General features: G+C 33.0%; 1 protein-coding gene across 7 annotated transcripts in view; it reads left to right on the forward strand.

Moving 5' to 3' along the window:
- The window catches only part of RALGAPA1 (Ral GTPase activating protein catalytic subunit alpha 1), a 212,513-nt gene that overhangs the window by 30,688 nt on the left and 163,741 nt on the right, over positions 1 to 18,084 (forward strand). For all 7 annotated transcript variants that reach the window (XM_079119319.1, XM_079119316.1, XM_079119315.1 and 4 more), the window contains exons 5-9: positions 5,654 to 5,697; positions 7,094 to 7,271; positions 10,453 to 10,568; positions 14,131 to 14,269; positions 15,421 to 15,629. In XM_079119319.1, coding sequence (XP_078975445.1) covers positions 5,654 to 5,697; positions 7,094 to 7,271; positions 10,453 to 10,568; positions 14,131 to 14,269; positions 15,421 to 15,629 — 686 coding nt within the window. The remainder of the gene's footprint in view (positions 1 to 5,653; positions 5,698 to 7,093; positions 7,272 to 10,452; positions 10,569 to 14,130; positions 14,270 to 15,420; positions 15,630 to 18,084) is intronic.

An 18,084-nucleotide genomic window follows, 5' to 3' on the forward strand; every position in this document is an offset into this window, starting at 1 on the left:
TAAACTTGATTGCTGGGGATTCTTATGCCCCATGGAGAGTACGTAGCCACTAGTTTTATATTGTTGAAGTAGAATGTGGTAGACATTATAATCATTTTATAAAAATTTATTTGTTTCTCTTTTAAAAAAAGAGTCATAGAAGAGGTCCTACATTTCTTAATGAGTTCTACCAAATGAAATCTTTTCTGAGACTGAATCAGTAGGCTATCACAATTAGCAATTCCAGTAACAGAGGAGTCTGGACAGTTAGAGGGGACTTGATGTCCTGGCTAAAAAAAGACAAAATCCTAAATAATAAAGCCTTTTAGAATACATTTACTAGATAAATTTTGAGGCACAGGTTGGGATTTTAGCTCAGTGGTAGATCACTTGCCTAATGTATGTGTGACCCTGGGTTCAAATCCAGCACTGCCAAAAATAAATAGATACATGAAAAAATTTGAGACTAAAATGATATTCCTATAATACATAAAGAACTCTTATAACACAGTATATTCAAAAGACAGAACAATAGGCAAAAGATCTGAATAGACATTATGCCACAGATGAAATGAAGTACTAATAATAAGCACATGACGTTATTCAATAGAATAGTGAAATCCCATTTTATAATTCATAATCATAAAAAAAATCCTTGAAAGTTGTTTATAAAGAAGTTTTTTTAAGACACCTGAACTTCAAAATTTATTGTATTTCCTGAGTAACACAGCCTTTAATCTCTAAAGGACCTTTAGGCTATCTAGGTATTGTGATTAATAGTAGTTCAAAAAATGTCTGTGACTTAGAAAATTCATAAATGGTCATTTTTCTTTATCACTCAGAAGAATTCTACAGCTGTTCGCTTGTTTTTTTTGTTTTGTGTATAAAGGAAAATAATCAGTAACTTCAGTTGAAGTGTTTATTTTCTTTTTGCAGAACTGGGGATTGAACCCAGAGTATCACACATGCTAGATGAGTGCTTTACCATAAACTATATCCCCAGATCACTAGTTGGTTTTTAATAAATAGTTTTGTTGACATAATTTATGTAGATAAGGTTTATTCATTTAAATAAACAATTCAGTTATTTTTTGTAAATATATTTTAGTCATTACAGTTGATTTTTAGAAAATTTCTGTCACCCCCTAATGTCCTTCATGCCCATTTGTAGTCAGTTGCTATTCCAACCACTGGTGTAGATAAACTTGTCTTATTTTGGATGTTTCATTGGATAAATGAAATTATCCAATATTTTTTCATTCGTATGTGACTTTCACTTACCATAATTTTTTTGGTTTTTCCATATTATAACATAGCCATTATTCCTTTTGATTGCTGCATAGTATTCTATCATGTGGACTTACCATGTTGTTTTTCTTTTCAACCAATTAATAGACATTTGTTTGCTAGTTCTCTCTTTTTTTGTATTGTGGATTTTTTATCTTCTCGGTTTATTGAGGTTTTTGTTTGTTTGGTACCAGGAAGTGAACCAAGGGGTGCTTAACCACTGAGTCACATCCCCAGCCCTTTTTTATTTTTTATTTTGAGACAGGGTCTCTCTGATTTCTTAGTTCCTCACTAAGTTATGAGGCTGGCTTTGAACTCACGATACTCCTGCCTCAGCCTCCTGAGCAGTTGGGATTACAGGTGCAAGTCACTGCTCCCAACCCCGTTTATTGAGTTTTTAATCATGAGTGAGTAATCAGTTTGTCAGGCATTTTTTTTGTATTTGTTGTTATGATCATTGTCCATAAATTGGTGATTTTGTCATTTATTCTATTAATATATTTCACTAATTGAATAATAAGTTAAATCAATCTTGCATCTCATTTGGTTACCACTTTAGCCCTTTTTATATGTTGCTAAATTGAGTTTGCTAATAATCTATTAAAGCTTTTTGCAATGTTTATGAGGGGTTTTTTAAAAATATTTATTTTTAAATTTTTTACAGACTGCATTTTGATTCCTTGTACACAAATGGGCTACATCATTTCATTTCCATGGTTATACATGATGTAGATTCATACTATTCATGTAATCATACATGTACATAGGGTAGTGATGTCTGTCTCATTCTACCATTTTTCATACCCCCCTCTCATTTCCTTCTGCATAATCCAAAGTTCCCCCATTCTTCTCTCACTCCCCCCACCCCCCACCCCTATTATATATCAATTCTCCACTTATCAGGGAAAACATTTGGCCTTTGTTTTTTTGGGATTGGCCTATTTCACTTAGCATGATATTCTCCAATTCCATCCATTTATTTATAAATGCCATAATATTATTCTTCTTTATGGCCGAATAATATTCCATTGTGTATATGTACCACAGTTTCTTTCTCCATTCATCTGTTGAAGGGCCATCTAGGTTGGTTCCACAATCTAGCTATTGTGAATTGAGCAGCTATGAACATTGATGTGACTATGTTCCTGTAGTATGCTGATTTTAAGTCCTTTGGATAGTATAAACCGAGGAGTGGGATAGCTGGGTCAAAAGGTGGGTCCATTCCAAGTTTTCTGAGGATTCTCCACACTGCTTTCCAGAGTGACTGCACCAATTTGCAACTCCACCAGCAATGTAAAAGTGTGCCTTTTCCCCCACATCCACGCCAGCATCTATTATTGTTTGTGTTCTTGATAATAGCCATTCTAATTGGAGTAGGATGAAATCTTAGAGTTGTTTTAATTTGCACTTCAATGAGGGATATTGCTATGTAGTTTTCTTTTTTTCTATTCTTCCTCTTTCTCTTCCTTTTTTTTTTTTTTTTTGTATTGGGGATTGAACCCAGGGACACTTAACCACTAAGCGACATCCCTTTAGGTTTTATTTAGAGCAGGGACTCAGTAATTGCTTAGGGCCTGGATAACTTGTGATCCTCCTAAGTTACTGGGATTATAGGTGTTGCGCCATTATGCTCAACTGTAGTTTTCTTGTCATGTCATTGTCTCACTTTAATAGCAATATATCCATAGCTTCGTAGAAAAATTGGAAAGTGGTCTCTCTTCTGTTTTCTTTTTTTTAAATATTTTTTTAGTTGTTGATGGACTTTTATTTTATTCATTATTTATATGTGGTGCCGAGAATTGAACCCAGTGAACACATGCTAGGCAAGCACTCTGCCACTGAGCCACACCCCAGCCCACTCCTGTTTTCTTAAACAGCTTGTGAATGAGTGGTAATATTTTTCTTTATTAAATATTGAATATTGAATTAAATTAAAAAGTGAAGCCTTTTGGACCAGGATTTTTCTTTGTGAGAATAGTAATTATCATTTCAACTTTTTTACTTGTTATATATTTATTTAGATTTTATGTTTAGATTTTGATAATTTGTGTCTTTCTAGGAATTTTTCCATTTCATCTAATTGTCTAAGTTGTTGGTATAAAGCTACTCAAGTTATTCTCTTATAATAAGTATTTTAAATCCTGTAGGGTCAGTAGTGATGTTCCCTCTGTCCCTACTTTCTTTCCTGATTTTGGTAATTTGTGTCTTCTTTCTTATTTTAGTAGTCAGTATAGCTAAAATTGATCATTTTGTTGATTTTTGGAACTAAATTTTGGATTTATTTTTCTCTATACTTTTTCTGTTTTCTATTTCATTGATTTTTGTTCTAATCTTTTATATAAAAAAATCCTGCTTGTTTTGGTTTTAATTTACTATTTTATTTCTAGTTTGTAAAGATATGAGCATATGATATTAATTTGATATCTCTTTTTTCTTATATAGGCATTGAAAACTATAAATTTCCCTGAACGCTTTACTTTAGCTTCATTCTCATAAATTCATAAACTTTCATTTTTACTCACTTTTAAAAAAAAAATTTGGGGGGGAGGACTGGGGATTGAACTCGTGGGCACTCGACCACTGAGCCACATCCTCAGCCCTATTTTGTATTTTATTTAGAGACAGGGTGTCATCAAGTTGCTTAGCATCTGACTTTTGCTGAGGCTGGCTTTGAACTTGCAATCCTCCTGCCTCAGCCTCCTGAGCCACTGGGATGACATGTGTGTGCCACTGTATTCAGTTTAAAATATTTTTAAATGTCACTTTTGTTTTTTTCTGACTCATAACTTAGTTAAGAATGTTTTTATTTTTTTTAATTTTCAAATATTTTATGTTTCCACAAATTTCTTTCATGATTTCAAATAAATTCCTTTCTAGTCAGAAGATACAGTTTGGATGAGTTGAACTTTTTGAAGTTATTGAGGTATATTGTAGCCTAAAATATAGTTATTCTTCACTTGAGAAATTAGACTAATTTATGGCAATAGTATGACTATGAAGAACAAGAAAAGACTTGAATAAATGAAATCTTTTATGATATTCATGAGTGATTGATGTGGTAGTATAAAGATAAAAATTCTCATTTAAAATTTTTGTAGGAATTTCTCAATGTGCCTTGACAAGTTTATTTTAAAATTTAAATGGGAAATCAAGGACAAAGCAATTTGGAAGAATTTTAAAAATTGGAGAAGAAGAATGGTATTGTTGGGTATTTCCAAACGTATTAACAAGATATAAATTTATAGTAATAACACTGTCAGTGGTGCAGGGATGAATGAACAAGTATATAGATTAATAAAAAAGAACATTGAAGTGATTCAAAAACCTTGACTTATTTATGGACATTTGAAATATGATTGAGATGACATTTCATTTTATTTTAACATTATAAACCCTGAAAGAGTTAGTACTATAATTAGTTATCCATTTTGGGGATGAGGTAAAATTCTGTTCCTTCCACACACACAAATAAATTTCTGATGATTAACTTATAAATGATTTTTTTTGTATGGTATCATTTGTATAAGGTCTTAAACCAAACTAAATTTTTAATGAATTTATAAATAATATAAAAATAGTTTTAAGAACTAATACTAAATTCTGTGTAATAGTTTCCTCTGAGGAAGAAGGGAAGAAAATGATTAGGTTCACTGATACCTACAAGGTTTAGTAAAACATTAAATATAATGAAAATAAATGAAATTATAAATTGTAATAAATGTGGAGATGTTTAGATTTGTTCAAATTTAATGGTGGTCTTTTGGATGTTTAGTAATGTTATTTTCTTTTGTATTTTCAATTTGCAGTTTGACTAGGACATTGAGAAACTTAGTGGCCAAATAAAAAGATGTTTAATGTCTCTAGCAAACATCAAATGAAAAGATTAAGATATTTAACACTCATCAGATTATCAATATTAGAACATTTGTCATAAGTTAAAAGAAATAAGAATATTAAAGACTTTTTGAAACTTAATAAAGAAAATTGGTGTAATGGAAATATTTGTAGGGAAATATTAGACTTGGATTTCTATTTGGTTAATTAAATGAAAATTTTCTTCTGTGGGTTTTATTTGATAAAATATTTAATTTCAGTCTTAGTCTAAGATATGTAGTAGATTGTTGTTTTAAACACAATATTGGGCCTATGTTTTTTTCAATAAAATAAATGATGTTTAATTGTAATAAACCATGTGTTGGAAAGGTGATTTTTTTTTTCATATGCCCTTCTGGTCTCAGTTTTGACCAGAGGGATATCAAAGTCACCAAGAAAAATTTGGAGGTTGCCAAGGACTTGTTTAAAAGTTTTTTCAAGTCTGACCGAGAACTCTGACATTTAAAAATAGATAAGGAGACATGAACATTTAAAATCATGTGTTCTTTTGCAGGATTGATTTTAAAGAAGCTACTCCACACAGGAAATTCCTTAAAGGTATAATAGAATTATATGTATATTCTGTGACTTTTAAAAAACTGAATAAAGCATACATGCCACCTATTCCATTTTTCCTAACTCAGCTATTCCTGAAGCTTGTTGAGGTGTCTCACTTGAATTGAATTCACTTAAAATATAGTTACATATTTAGTGTTACGTGTGAAAAAGAAATATTAGCTTGACGAGGGCATTGAGAAACTATTGTATTTTGCATCTGCATTGATTTGTTCACCAGAAAATTAAAATTTAGTCGTTCAACAAATTATTCTTAATTTTACCATAGCCATTTTTAGTTGTAGAGAATATATACATAAATACATGTTTGTGTGTGTGTATACGTGTATACACACACACAAACATATACATACATATGCACACATACACACACAAATATATTAGTTTCATTTCTTTTTCATTAACTGAGTGTTGTATGATAAGGGAAGCTGCCCATTCCAAAAGCATCTTGCTGTAAGTTAGTTAAAGCCACACTTTATAAAATACACTTTTGAAATCAAGACTTGGATACAACAGTACAGAGAAATAAGCCTTCTTATATGTTTCTCCTGTTACCTGACCCAACTGTGAGGTTTAACCTCAGGGCAGCAGGTGAAATGACTTTGACAGTGGCTATTAACAAAGCTCTGGCAGTGTAATTTCCAAATCTACCTGTGTGGTTAGGTTAGTGAAGAACTTAGTTTTTTACTTGTCAGAGATTTAATTTTCCTGTCTTTATGTTTTCTTGCAGGGAGAGTGTTCATTCACTGATTCAAATATTTATTGTCTTCTTTGTGTAAATATTATTTTAGGTGCCTAAATACAGTAATAGGCCAGAGTTCCTGATTTGTAGTTTAGAAGCAAATTACAAATAAGTGAGATAATTTCAGAGAGCTTTTAAATAATTTTTATTTTTTAATTTTAATAAATTTTATACTTTTAATAATTTCACAACTTTTTAGGGAGAGGAGCATTGAGTTAGCAGTGCACTGAGATTCTTGTTGCTATTTGTTTTTTTATCAGTCTCACAGCAAGGAACAATCATTGCCCTGTTTCTTTGTGCTTCTTGGATTAGGGTAGTGGTTATAGGCAGAAGGGAAGGAGAAAAGTATAGGAGGAGGAAATGATTTTCTGCCTTTTTTTCACAAATGGAAATTATGGAATAAAAGTTATATAATGGCTTTAAATAGAAACTAAGTTCATTCTTTACTTATTAAAAATCCATGAGTTTTGATTTAAAATAATGAGAGTTCAATAGATGCCCTGGGTATAAAATATATCTACCGCCCCCTCCCTATTTCTGTCTTTTGTAAAATGTCATTCTGTAATCACCTGGAGAGTTTATATTTTAAAGAAGAAAGTATTTCTATTAAAATAAAAACACTGTTTTTCATTTTAGATTAGGAGGGAAGGTGTTCGTCTTTTCTTATTATGGTTGCAAGCTCTTCAAAATAACTGTAGCAAAGAACAGCTCTGGATGTTTTCATGCTTAATCCCTGGATTTTCAGCACCACAATCTGAACATGGACCTAGAACTTTAGATAATCTCATTAATCCTCCACTCAACCTTCAAGAAAGTAAGTACATGAGATGTTACCCTTCAGTATTTTTTTTTCAGTAGTTTCTTAACGTATTTTGTAAATGTTTATGCATTTTATTAAATGGGCAGTACAGGGCAATGTTATTGGAGTGTTGTAAGGCCAGCAGATCAAGACAGCCATTGAAAACCGCTTTCCAAGAGGAAATATTACAGTTACAGTTTTGTTACAGTTTCCAAGAGGAAATTACAGGTTTTGTACTAAATCCCATAATATGGGGGCCATGTGAGGAAGTACCAGGATTTATCAGAAGACAGAGGGAACAGGAATAAATATGGGCAAGGCCTTTGTTGTAGTTTCTGTGGGAAGGAGCAAACTGGAGTAAGCAAGTTTAAGATTAGCTAATTGAATAATTTCAGTATGTTCTAGACATAGAGCTTGTGCATAGTTGTCTGGTACCTGGCCCTGGGGTGAAGTGTAGTGGTCTTGAGTGTTCAGTGTAGAGGAGGTGGTAGAGGTGTGAACTCTGGATTGATTGGTTTGCATATGAAAGTCACTGTCACAGTCTGTAGTCCTAATTATCTCTAGGATTTGGCTAGCCCCAGAAGGGACATTTTCTTCAGGTAGCAAGGCTTCAGCTCTCTAAACATCAGAAACATGGTTGAAATAGATAATTTTACATTTATCTCTAATTTCTATTTCTTATTTATCACCTTGTATCCTGGAATTAATTTGGATACCAAAGTGTGTTTTACCAAGTGTGTGAAGTACCAAGTGTATTTTACTTTGTGCAGCCGATGATATAAAAATGTACCAAGTATGTTTTACTTTGTGCAATAGATGATATAAAAATGTATCATATAAATTGAATTTTTATAAATGCCCAATAGTATATTTATTGTTAAAATTTAATTTTGTATTTGTGTATATTTATTTGTATTCTTTATTTTTTCACTAGCAAATATTTGTCACATATAGTATTATATTAGTTGACTAGGACTGCTGTAACAAAATACCACAGACTAGGTTGTTTTAACACAGAAATATATTTTCTTTTAGTTCTAGAGGCAGGAGTCCAAGATCAGGGTGGTTTCTGGTGAGAACTCTCCTTAGCTTGTGGACAGTACCTTTTCACTGCGTTCTCAAATGGCCTTCTCTCTGTGGACTGATGAGCATGCACACACACAGAGAATAAGCGCTGGTGTGTCTTCCTCTTATGCAAGGACACCAGTCTTTTCTAATTAAGGGCCACAGCCTTATGACATCATGTAATGTAACTTTAATTACATCCTTAAAGGCCCTATTTTAGTTATCTTTGTGCCACTGTGATCAAAGTGCCCAACAAGAACAACTTAGAGGAGGAAAAGTTTATTAGGGGCTCACTGTTGCTTAGTCTATAGATGGGCCGAAGGTGAGGCAGCACATTACAGGCGAAGGTGTGCAGAGGAAAGCTGCTTACCTTCTGGCAACCAGGAAGCAGAGGACAGAGGGGAGGGGCCACAAGGAAGATGCACCATTCCAGGCCATGCCCTTAGTGACCTACCTTCTCCAACTGTGCCCCACCTGCCTACAGTTGCTACCCAGTCATTTAAACTAGATGGAATGATTAGGTTACAGTTCCCACAATCCAGTCACTACATTTGACATTCCTGTGTTAACACAGGAGCTTTTGATGGTTACCTTACATTCAAACCATAACAGGCCCCATCTCCAATACAGTCACATTGTGGGTAAGGATTTCAGCATATGAATTTTGGGGTTCAGACTCTAACACAGTTCAGACTCTAACAGGTATTCTGTTGGGTAATATTTGTAATTTGCATTTCTACAATTTATAGGTTTTGCATTAAATCAAACTACACCTGTAGCATAAAATTTTAGAAACAATGCCAAGTTGAAGAAAAATCTATAAATGAACCAGCTCAAGTAGGCTACTTTTACCTGCTTATTTATATTGTATTTATTTTGAAATACTTAACAGATGTTTTGTAAGTGCTTTTTCTTCTGTATCACTGTAATCCTATCAGGGTAGGTTTCCTTCCATCACTATTTTTATGGCTGACTTAAAAAAAAATTTTTTTTACTTGTAGATGGACACAGTACCTTTATTTTGTTTATTTAGTTTTTATGTAGTGCTGGGAATCTAACCCAGTGCCTGATGTGTGCTAGGCAAACACTCTACCATTGAGCCACAACCCCAGCCCTGACTTTATTTTTTTGATTAGTTTCAAATGTGCTTGTGACTGACATTTGCTCTCTCTCTTTGAGAATAGAAGTTTTGCTTTTTAGTCTGTAGGACATGGAAAATATGGAGAATCTATATATTCCCCTAAAGAGACTAAGAGGACTTAATGCAAGAGGTCCAGTGTGTCTTAAGGAGACTTTTTTAGCCTCACAAAATAAAACATCATAAGCGTATTCTTCTGTGGGGATAGTATATACTCCAGGAAATCCAGAGGACAGATGATCAAGATTGTATTTTAAAAGAATAATTTTAAATAAGTGTTAGAAATACCATAGCTTCTATTAAAAACTAGAATATATAAGAAATTGTACTTTCTTGGCTAATATTTACTGAGAGACATGTTTAGAGATCTACATGTGTTCAAGCAGGTATTAATTGTGCTGCTTAGAAAATATTTGAGATAATTCAGCTGGTTATGAGTTGATTTTTTTGCATTTGCTTTGTTAAAAATTTTTTTGAAGATCTGAAAAGTAAAAAATGTAAAGTTTCTTATTATTAGAATGTTACTTTGAATAAGTACCATATTGCTAATGTTTCTCATCATATTGTGAATTTTTGTAATGGATACTCTTAATGTGAATTAAAATTATCAGAAATTCATTCTCAAATAAGGGGTCATGCACTCTTAAGCACTACATATCTGTCTTATTCATCTCTATGTTACATTCTCTCATCAAGTGTTCATAAAATTGCTGAATATTAAAGTTTATAGTTGTTGTGATAGAGTTTCAGGATGGCCTCAGAATGATTAATTGAGGCTGCTCAGGGAATCAAAAGTAGGGCCTTGCATATGTGAGGCAAGTGCTCTGCCACTGAGCTGTACTCCCAGTCTTTAACCTCAGATTTATTCATGATTCAGTCATTAGAAAGTTTTTAAGCAGTTTTAATTACATATACGTTTTGCAGTTAAATTTTATTTGCTCATATTATTGTATTATTAAATTTGTTTTTTATATATATATTCTTGTCTTTTAGCTCAAGTCACTATAGAGGAAATCACTCCTCTTGTTCCCCCTCAATCAGGAGATAAAGGACAAGAAGACCTCACAAGCTATTTTCTTGAAGCACTCTTAAAATATATAGTAATTCAGGTACATGTTATCTTCTTTGATATCACCCCCTTTTTAGCTCTCTTGTGTTATTTTGTCATAGTAGATATTTGCTTTATTTCCTTGAAGGAAGACTGACAAATTTTTACTTTTGAAATATGTGTTAGTATCCCCTTCCTGAAATAAAACCACTGGAGAGATTATGAAACTCTTGGTTGAAGAGGAAAATTTTAGTGATATTGACTGTGTAATCTTATGTGAACCAGTTAGATCTATTTTCTAATACCATCCTTGGTAGTCAATAGCTGTGATGCTGTAAATGAAAAGCTAATAACTGTTTTCAGGGATCAGTATGTCAAAATGTAACAATTAGGGAGGTAGGCTGCAGGATAGGAATTGGGGCGAAATGTAATTTACACTTAAACCTATTTATACTTTGGAATTTCTAAGTTCATATATTTTGTAAGGTAACTTGTTCATCTGTAGACATGAAATGTGCATGTTCTGATTGAAGAAACCATCTTTAGCACATATACATTTCTTATTATTTCCAAACTCAAAAATTCCCTGTACTTCAGAAACAAACATTTAAAATTTAATTTGGACCCTGAGCCAGATTACCACGGTTTAAATCCCGATTGTACATCTTACTAATAGCATGACCTTTGGAAAATTATTTAACTACTCTGTACTTTTGTTTTTTCATTTGTAAAAGAGGAATAAAAAGAATCCTATTCCATCTTGGTTTTTGAGGCTTACATAGTACGAAGTGCTTAGAGTAAAAACGTAATTAGCACAGTGTCGTTACCAGCCTGACCAAACTCTCGGGTCTGGTGAGGGGTTAAGAAGGATTGGAAAGTAAAGATTTATAGACACAGATCTTGAAGATTAAGCTGAGATCAGGTGGAGCCTGCTCTCTGATGGAGATGCAGGTCTGAAGAGTTTTGCCAGCAATCTTTATTTATGTACATCTCATTATCAGGTTAAAGACTATGCAACCATTATTCTTTGTATTCAGGAAAGTTACAGAAACTGTAGCTTTTCCACATTTGCAATCCATAGTTGCAAAGTGCAATGTTAGTAGCTTTGTGTAGCTCTCAAGAAAGTCTGTTGTTTAAAGTTACTGTAAGGTAGGCAACAAACGGAGAAGTGGTGGAACTTGTGAAACATTGTGGTTATCTAACATAAGAATTCCTTCCTTTTCCCAGAGCTGTGTGCCTGAGATCAAGGTTAGAACTCACAGGGCTCTTGCACAGAACCTCCGCATGCAGGGCATTGCAATAGCAGCTAGGCATCCTGTGCCCTTGCACAGAAACATTCCCAGGAACCAGGCATGCCACAGCCATGAGGGCATCAGAGACCCCTGATCTCAGTAACTGCTCTCCCATCCTCCGTCACCACTCTCAACAACACAGTACATATTCTATAGCAGATAGTTGTTATTATCATTATGACTAGTTTTCCTTAAAAACTTGTATACTTCCTATAATTTTTTTAAATTACCATGCTGGCTATTGAGAGATGATTTATGTACAGTGAACTTTAACATAAGGTTTACAATTGGATGAATTTTGTTACCTGAAATCTTTACCACAAGAAGTGTATCTCTCACCCCCTGAAAGTTTGCTGTCACAATAGATTAGTTTGCATTTACTATATTTTCATGTAAGTGGAATCATATAGTATGTATTCTTTGTTTGATCTGGCTTTGTTCTTAGCATAATTATTGTGAGAACCATCCATATTCTTACATCTATCTATAGTTTGCTCCTTATTATTGTGTAACATCCGTTGTTACGCAGTATAACAAAATCATTAGTCATTTGGTTACCTATTGATGGTCATTTGGGTTGTCTTCAGTGGTTTTACCACTAGTGGAGCCATAACTCCAGCCCCTATAGTTCAGGTTTTAAAATACATATTCACAAGGTTATGCAACCATCACTACAAATAATTTTAGAAAATTTTAGTCCTCCTAGTACAAAACCCCATTCCCGTTAGGAGTCAGTTCTCTTATACTTCAGGCTCTTCTGTCCCCTGCCCTGGGCAAACACTAATCTATTTTCTGTCTATATCTATTTCTGTTCTTGACAATTCAAACAATCATACATGATATATAGTCTTTTTTGATTGACTTCTTTTACTTAGCAGATATTTTCAAAATTCATCCATGTTATAGCATATATCAATACTTCATTTTATTACTAAATAATATTCCACTGTATAGACATAACACATTTTATATATCTCTTCATCAGTTGATGAATATTTGGATTGTTTCCTCTTTTTGGTCACTGTTGATATTTAATCCCATCATTATTTCTACATTCAGTACCTGGTAAGCAAAAGTTTTCTCCTCTTCCCATTTATTTAATCATGTTAATTACTTATCTCAATATAGGGCTTATGTATTCATATGAATCACTATGTTAGTCCTAGCTTTGGCCAATGGGAGTTCCTTTAATCTAACTCTGTGTATTTTGAGTGGTCCCCAACACACTTTCTTAAATTCTAGTATAGCAAGATATTTCAGTCTCATCTGGTACCTTCCTTGCCCCAATCTGGAATCTTCTGTTTGTCTAAGGAGCCATAATTTATTTTGGTGATGTATTGTATTTAGATCAGAGCACTCAGAGTGCATGTTGCTGTTGCCACTGAGTGTTGCTGCTCCTAGATCCTGTCAGTGGCTAGGATTAGAGAATGTAAATGTACAACATACACCATTCATATTTCTTCCTCCTCTTTCCCTCCACCCCCCTTCTCTGGATTAAACTCAGTACTTCAGATTTTCAGATTTCAGTCCAGTGTCACAGAATTCATTCTAGTTTCTTCCTTCCATATTTAGAACTTTCTTTACTGTCATTGAGAAACTAGACTCATACTATTCTCTGTATATTTACTTACACAGTCCTTATCAAATCTCCCACTACCACCACTGCCTTGCTCAAAGACCTTCTTGGGGCCCCAGTACTCTACTCTGGGCCTTTGCCAGTGCCCTACTTAGATATCGTCCTCACCCTACTAGAGTTCTACACTGTATACTACATAGTTAATACTACTCTTATTTTCTCCTGTCTACCTGCCCCCATTTCATGGACATTCTCCTTACCTTTCTCAGGCTCTTAAATCACCAAGTCTCCATGGGTTACTGCCTTTGTTACATCTGTTTCATGGATACTCTGATTCCTGTGCTCAGCTCTGATTATCTGCACTTGACTACTCCTACTGCTCACACACACACACACACACACACACACACACACACACACACACACGGCCACACATGCCTATTTTGTATGCCTTTAACCTTTATCTTGAATTATTCTGGAAGGGGCAGAGGGGAAAGAACATTAGTAACTTTGTCATTTGTAGACCCAAATTTTGAGTTTTTCAGAGCATATTTTACTTCTAAGATTTTTTGGAAATATAATGTATTCATTTATTAGACCAATTTTAAAGATTTGACCTTTTGCCATATAATATGATCATCACAGGATAATAGTTCAATAAATTATAACCTTTCACAAACTTGCTTCTAATGGCTAACAATTATATTTAAGATTCTGTCTCCTGGGATGATTCTAATTATATTGTTTATTTTTAGGTAAAAAGTTTAGAATGGAAGAACAAAGAAAACCAAGAAAGGGGATTTTCATTTTTGTTTTCACATTTTAAAAAATATTACTTGCCTTATATTTTTCCAAACATCTGCAAGGAAAACAGTTTATATCATCCTGTACTTGGTATGTAGTGTTTGAAATTTTCTAAAAGATCACATAAGAATAAAATATCTCTGAGTATAAGGTTGGCATTTGTTTACAGACAACTGACCACATTTACTATTTGTATTGGTTTATAGAGATACTATACCCAGATTCATGCTGAAAGTGAATCTATATTAATATGAAATTTTCACCTGGTGCAGTGGCACATACCTTTAATCCCAGTGGCTTGGGAGGCTGAGACAGGAGCATCGCAAATTCAAAGCCAGCTTCAGCAAAAGCAAGGCACTAAGCAACTCAGTGAGACCCTGTCTCTAAATAAAATACAAATAGGGCTGGGGATGTGGCTCATCGGTTGAATGCCCCTAAGTTCAATCTCTAGTTACTCCTGCCCCCCCAAAAAAAGAAATTTTCATTGAGAATGAAGAGATTTTTTTAAAACTTATTCTCTGCATCTCATCCATTAGAAAAGTTAGTTCACCAGAAATATATGTTATTGAAAATTAAACTGAATTATAACTTTTGGTATGATCCTTAGACTGTATTCTAAATTTTTTTCTTATGATCCCTCAAGGGTCCAATCGAGTGTTAGTCTTTCTTATATGAATAATTACATTGTTGTATATTTTGGTCATATCTTGTTCAATTATTGGGAATTTTGTCAAGGTATCTGTCAGAGCCTTGAAGCTAGAATTTGTAGACAAATCCTAAGTTAGAAGCAGACCTTTGCCAAAGGCACTGGTAATCTGTATGTAGAAATATCTATTTTGGGAAAAGATGTTCCTTAATGCCAAGTTTATGTAATTAACAGGCTCAGGCAAAACCTCATACTTTGTATGACTTCAGAATATTGTGTTTCAGTCTTAGGTTAAGTGAAGTGACTTCTCATTTATTTTATATGGTTCTGGAAGTATTTTTGTACTTAGACAAGATTCATTGAACCTTTTGATGATATTTTGCAAAAAGACATGTTTTCATATATTAGCTTGGTATATATAGTTTACCCCTCTGAGTTCCATGCTAGCATCTAGCAAATTTTAACTTGCTATTTTTTTTTTTTTTTTTTTTTAATAAAGCTACTTGTAAAACCAGAGTCTCAGCCCAGGGTTTTCTTAAATGCTTTAAAATGTAGGTTTATCTAAGCATAATTCTTTTCCTTTCATTTTGCTTAGATATCCCACAGATGAGACCAAAGCCACACTATGTCATGATAAAGAAGGATGCTGAAACCAATGAAGCTATCTATTGTACAAAGGAGCCTTTCATTAAAGCTCGTGTTATTGTCATTCGTTGGCTAGTTTCTTTCTGGCTGGAGCCAAAACCACATACAGGACCTCATATTCCTGGGATGGAAGGTGAAGTCTTGCCAAAGAATATTCAGGTAATAAACAAATGAGACAAGCTTGTTAAAGTTATAAATGGCTCTTATGATTTAGTTTACCAATTTTAGTTGCCTCAGTTGTGTAGCACATTTTAAACAAATAATAGTTATATTTCATTTGCATAAATGTATCCTGAAAATACAGATTTTAACAATTATTATAGAAGTGATATTTTCTTAATAAAAAAATAAAACTTGGACACTATTGAACATAATTTTAGTTGGGTCTCAGTTTCAGCTTCTAATTTATTTATGTATTTACTTTAGTTGTACAGTAGTCCCCTCTTATCACAGGGAATACATTCCATGACCCTCAGTGGATTCCTGAAATTGGAGATAGTACTGAACTCTGTATCTACTATATATTTTTTTCCATATTCATCCTTACTTATGATAAAGTTGAATTTATAAATTAGGCACAGTAAGGGATTAATAACAATAATAATAATAAATAAAATATAACAATATTATGTAATAAAAGTTATTTAAAGCTTATGAATTATTTCTGAAATTTCCACTTAATATTTTTAGACCACTGTTGAGAGGGTTGCTGAAACCATGAAAAACTAAACAACAAATAAGGGAGGACTACTGTAACATTCTAAAAATATTGTGAATTGTAGAAATAAATTCTTTCAATCAGATGGTAGGACCATGATAATCCTTTTCAAATTCTATGCATTTACAGAATGCAGATTTATAAAAAGTCCTACCGCCATCCCTTCCCCCTTTTTTCAACAAAGACACTCAGTCTGGAAATGTGATATAAAATTACACAGCTATGCAATGGAGGAATGGATATTTGGAATTCTGGTTTTGCTTACCTCTTTTTCATATTTCCTTTTCGTGTTCTCTTTTCTCTCTTTGTGTTTTCTCTCTTTGTGTGTTTATCTCAACTTGTCTATATTACAGTATTTTTTTCTTTTATTTCCTTTTCTCAGATTTCCATGTTGAATTTTTAAAATCTTAAAATGTGTGTGTTTTGTGTGCTTTCTTAAATCTTAAAAAAAGGTTGGAGGTATAAAGTGTGTTCATTAGAGTTCAGAAAATTGGATTTTTATTCTTCCTAGTCTTCTTTTTTTTTTTTTTGTCTGTGGATGTCTACATGGTATGTTTCCTCCAAAACTTCATTTCAAATCCTCTAGAAAGAATTATTAAGTGCAAAGACTCTGAAGCAGAACTATTTTTCTCGTCCTTGAAAATCATAGACTTTATTTATTTTTTTTTAATTTTTAGTTGTAGGTGAACACAATACCTTTATTTTATTTTTTTTGTGTGTGGTGCTGAGGATTGAACCCAGTGCCTCACTTGTGCTAGGTGAGCACTCTACCACTGAGCCACAACCCCAGCCTGCATAGATTTTATTGATTGTGAAGGCATATTTAACCCATTGAGTCATGTTTTCAGTTCTACAAATATTTCAGGGAAATTGACAGGTACATTAAGAGATCATGATGTAGAGTTTATGATATAATTTATTGTCACTAATATTAATGATATTAAATTAATATTGTCACTAATATTAATTATATTAATATTAAAGTATTTTGGACATTAATAATAATAATGGGGTTGGGGAGGTAGCTCAGTTGGTAGAGTGCTTGCCTCACAAGCACAAGGCCCTGGGTTCAATCCCCAGCGCTGCCAAAAAAAAAAAAAAATAATAATAATAATGGCTTATCAAAAGAATGGAACTCTAAAAAACATAAATATTTATCAGAGTTACCATAAATAGTATATTTATTGCTCAGTTTGTTCGTTTTTTAGGTTTTCCATAAAAGGAATGATGGGACATAATAGGTTAAGAAGGCATATTTAAATTTTCTTATTTTATGGATGACAAAACCAACACCAAAAATTGAATACCTTAGAAGGAAGTAATGTACATTATCAAAATAGTGCTATGGCTACCATATAATGGTGGTAATTTACTTATTACCACTTCAACACTTTGGCTCTTTTCTTAGGGTTAGGCTTAATCTTCAGTCTTGGTGAAAATTGTTATTAAAATACAGAATTTCTCTCATATGTTCCAGGATATTTCTTTAGTTTTATTTCTACTTTTTCTATTATAAATTTTGTTCCCTTCCTTTTTTGTTTTGTGTCATTTGTTTTGTTCACTTTAGAAGTATTTTTAAAAATTAAAGCATCATTTGGTAAGTAGTCCAGTGTTTTTACTTCTAAGTTACTGTTTTCCAAGAACTTAAGCTGCATCTGTTTACATTATTCTTTCACATAGCTTTAACTGTAACTTGTTTGAATTACTTAAATTTATTACAGGTAGGTAGATGATTAGTTACCACACATTTTGGAATTTCTTTGTGTTACTTGGATATTGAGTTACTTGTAATGCTACTGAAGTATTTAGAATGGATTGTAAATGAAACTCTGTTTGGATTTTAAAGGAAGATGTAAGTTTCTTGTAGAAGGCTTTGTATTCTTCCAGTATTTCCTA

This window comes from Sciurus vulgaris (assembly GCF_902686455.1).
Source record: "Sciurus vulgaris genome assembly, chromosome: 2".
Lineage (NCBI taxonomy): Eukaryota > Metazoa > Chordata > Mammalia > Rodentia > Sciuridae > Sciurus > Sciurus vulgaris.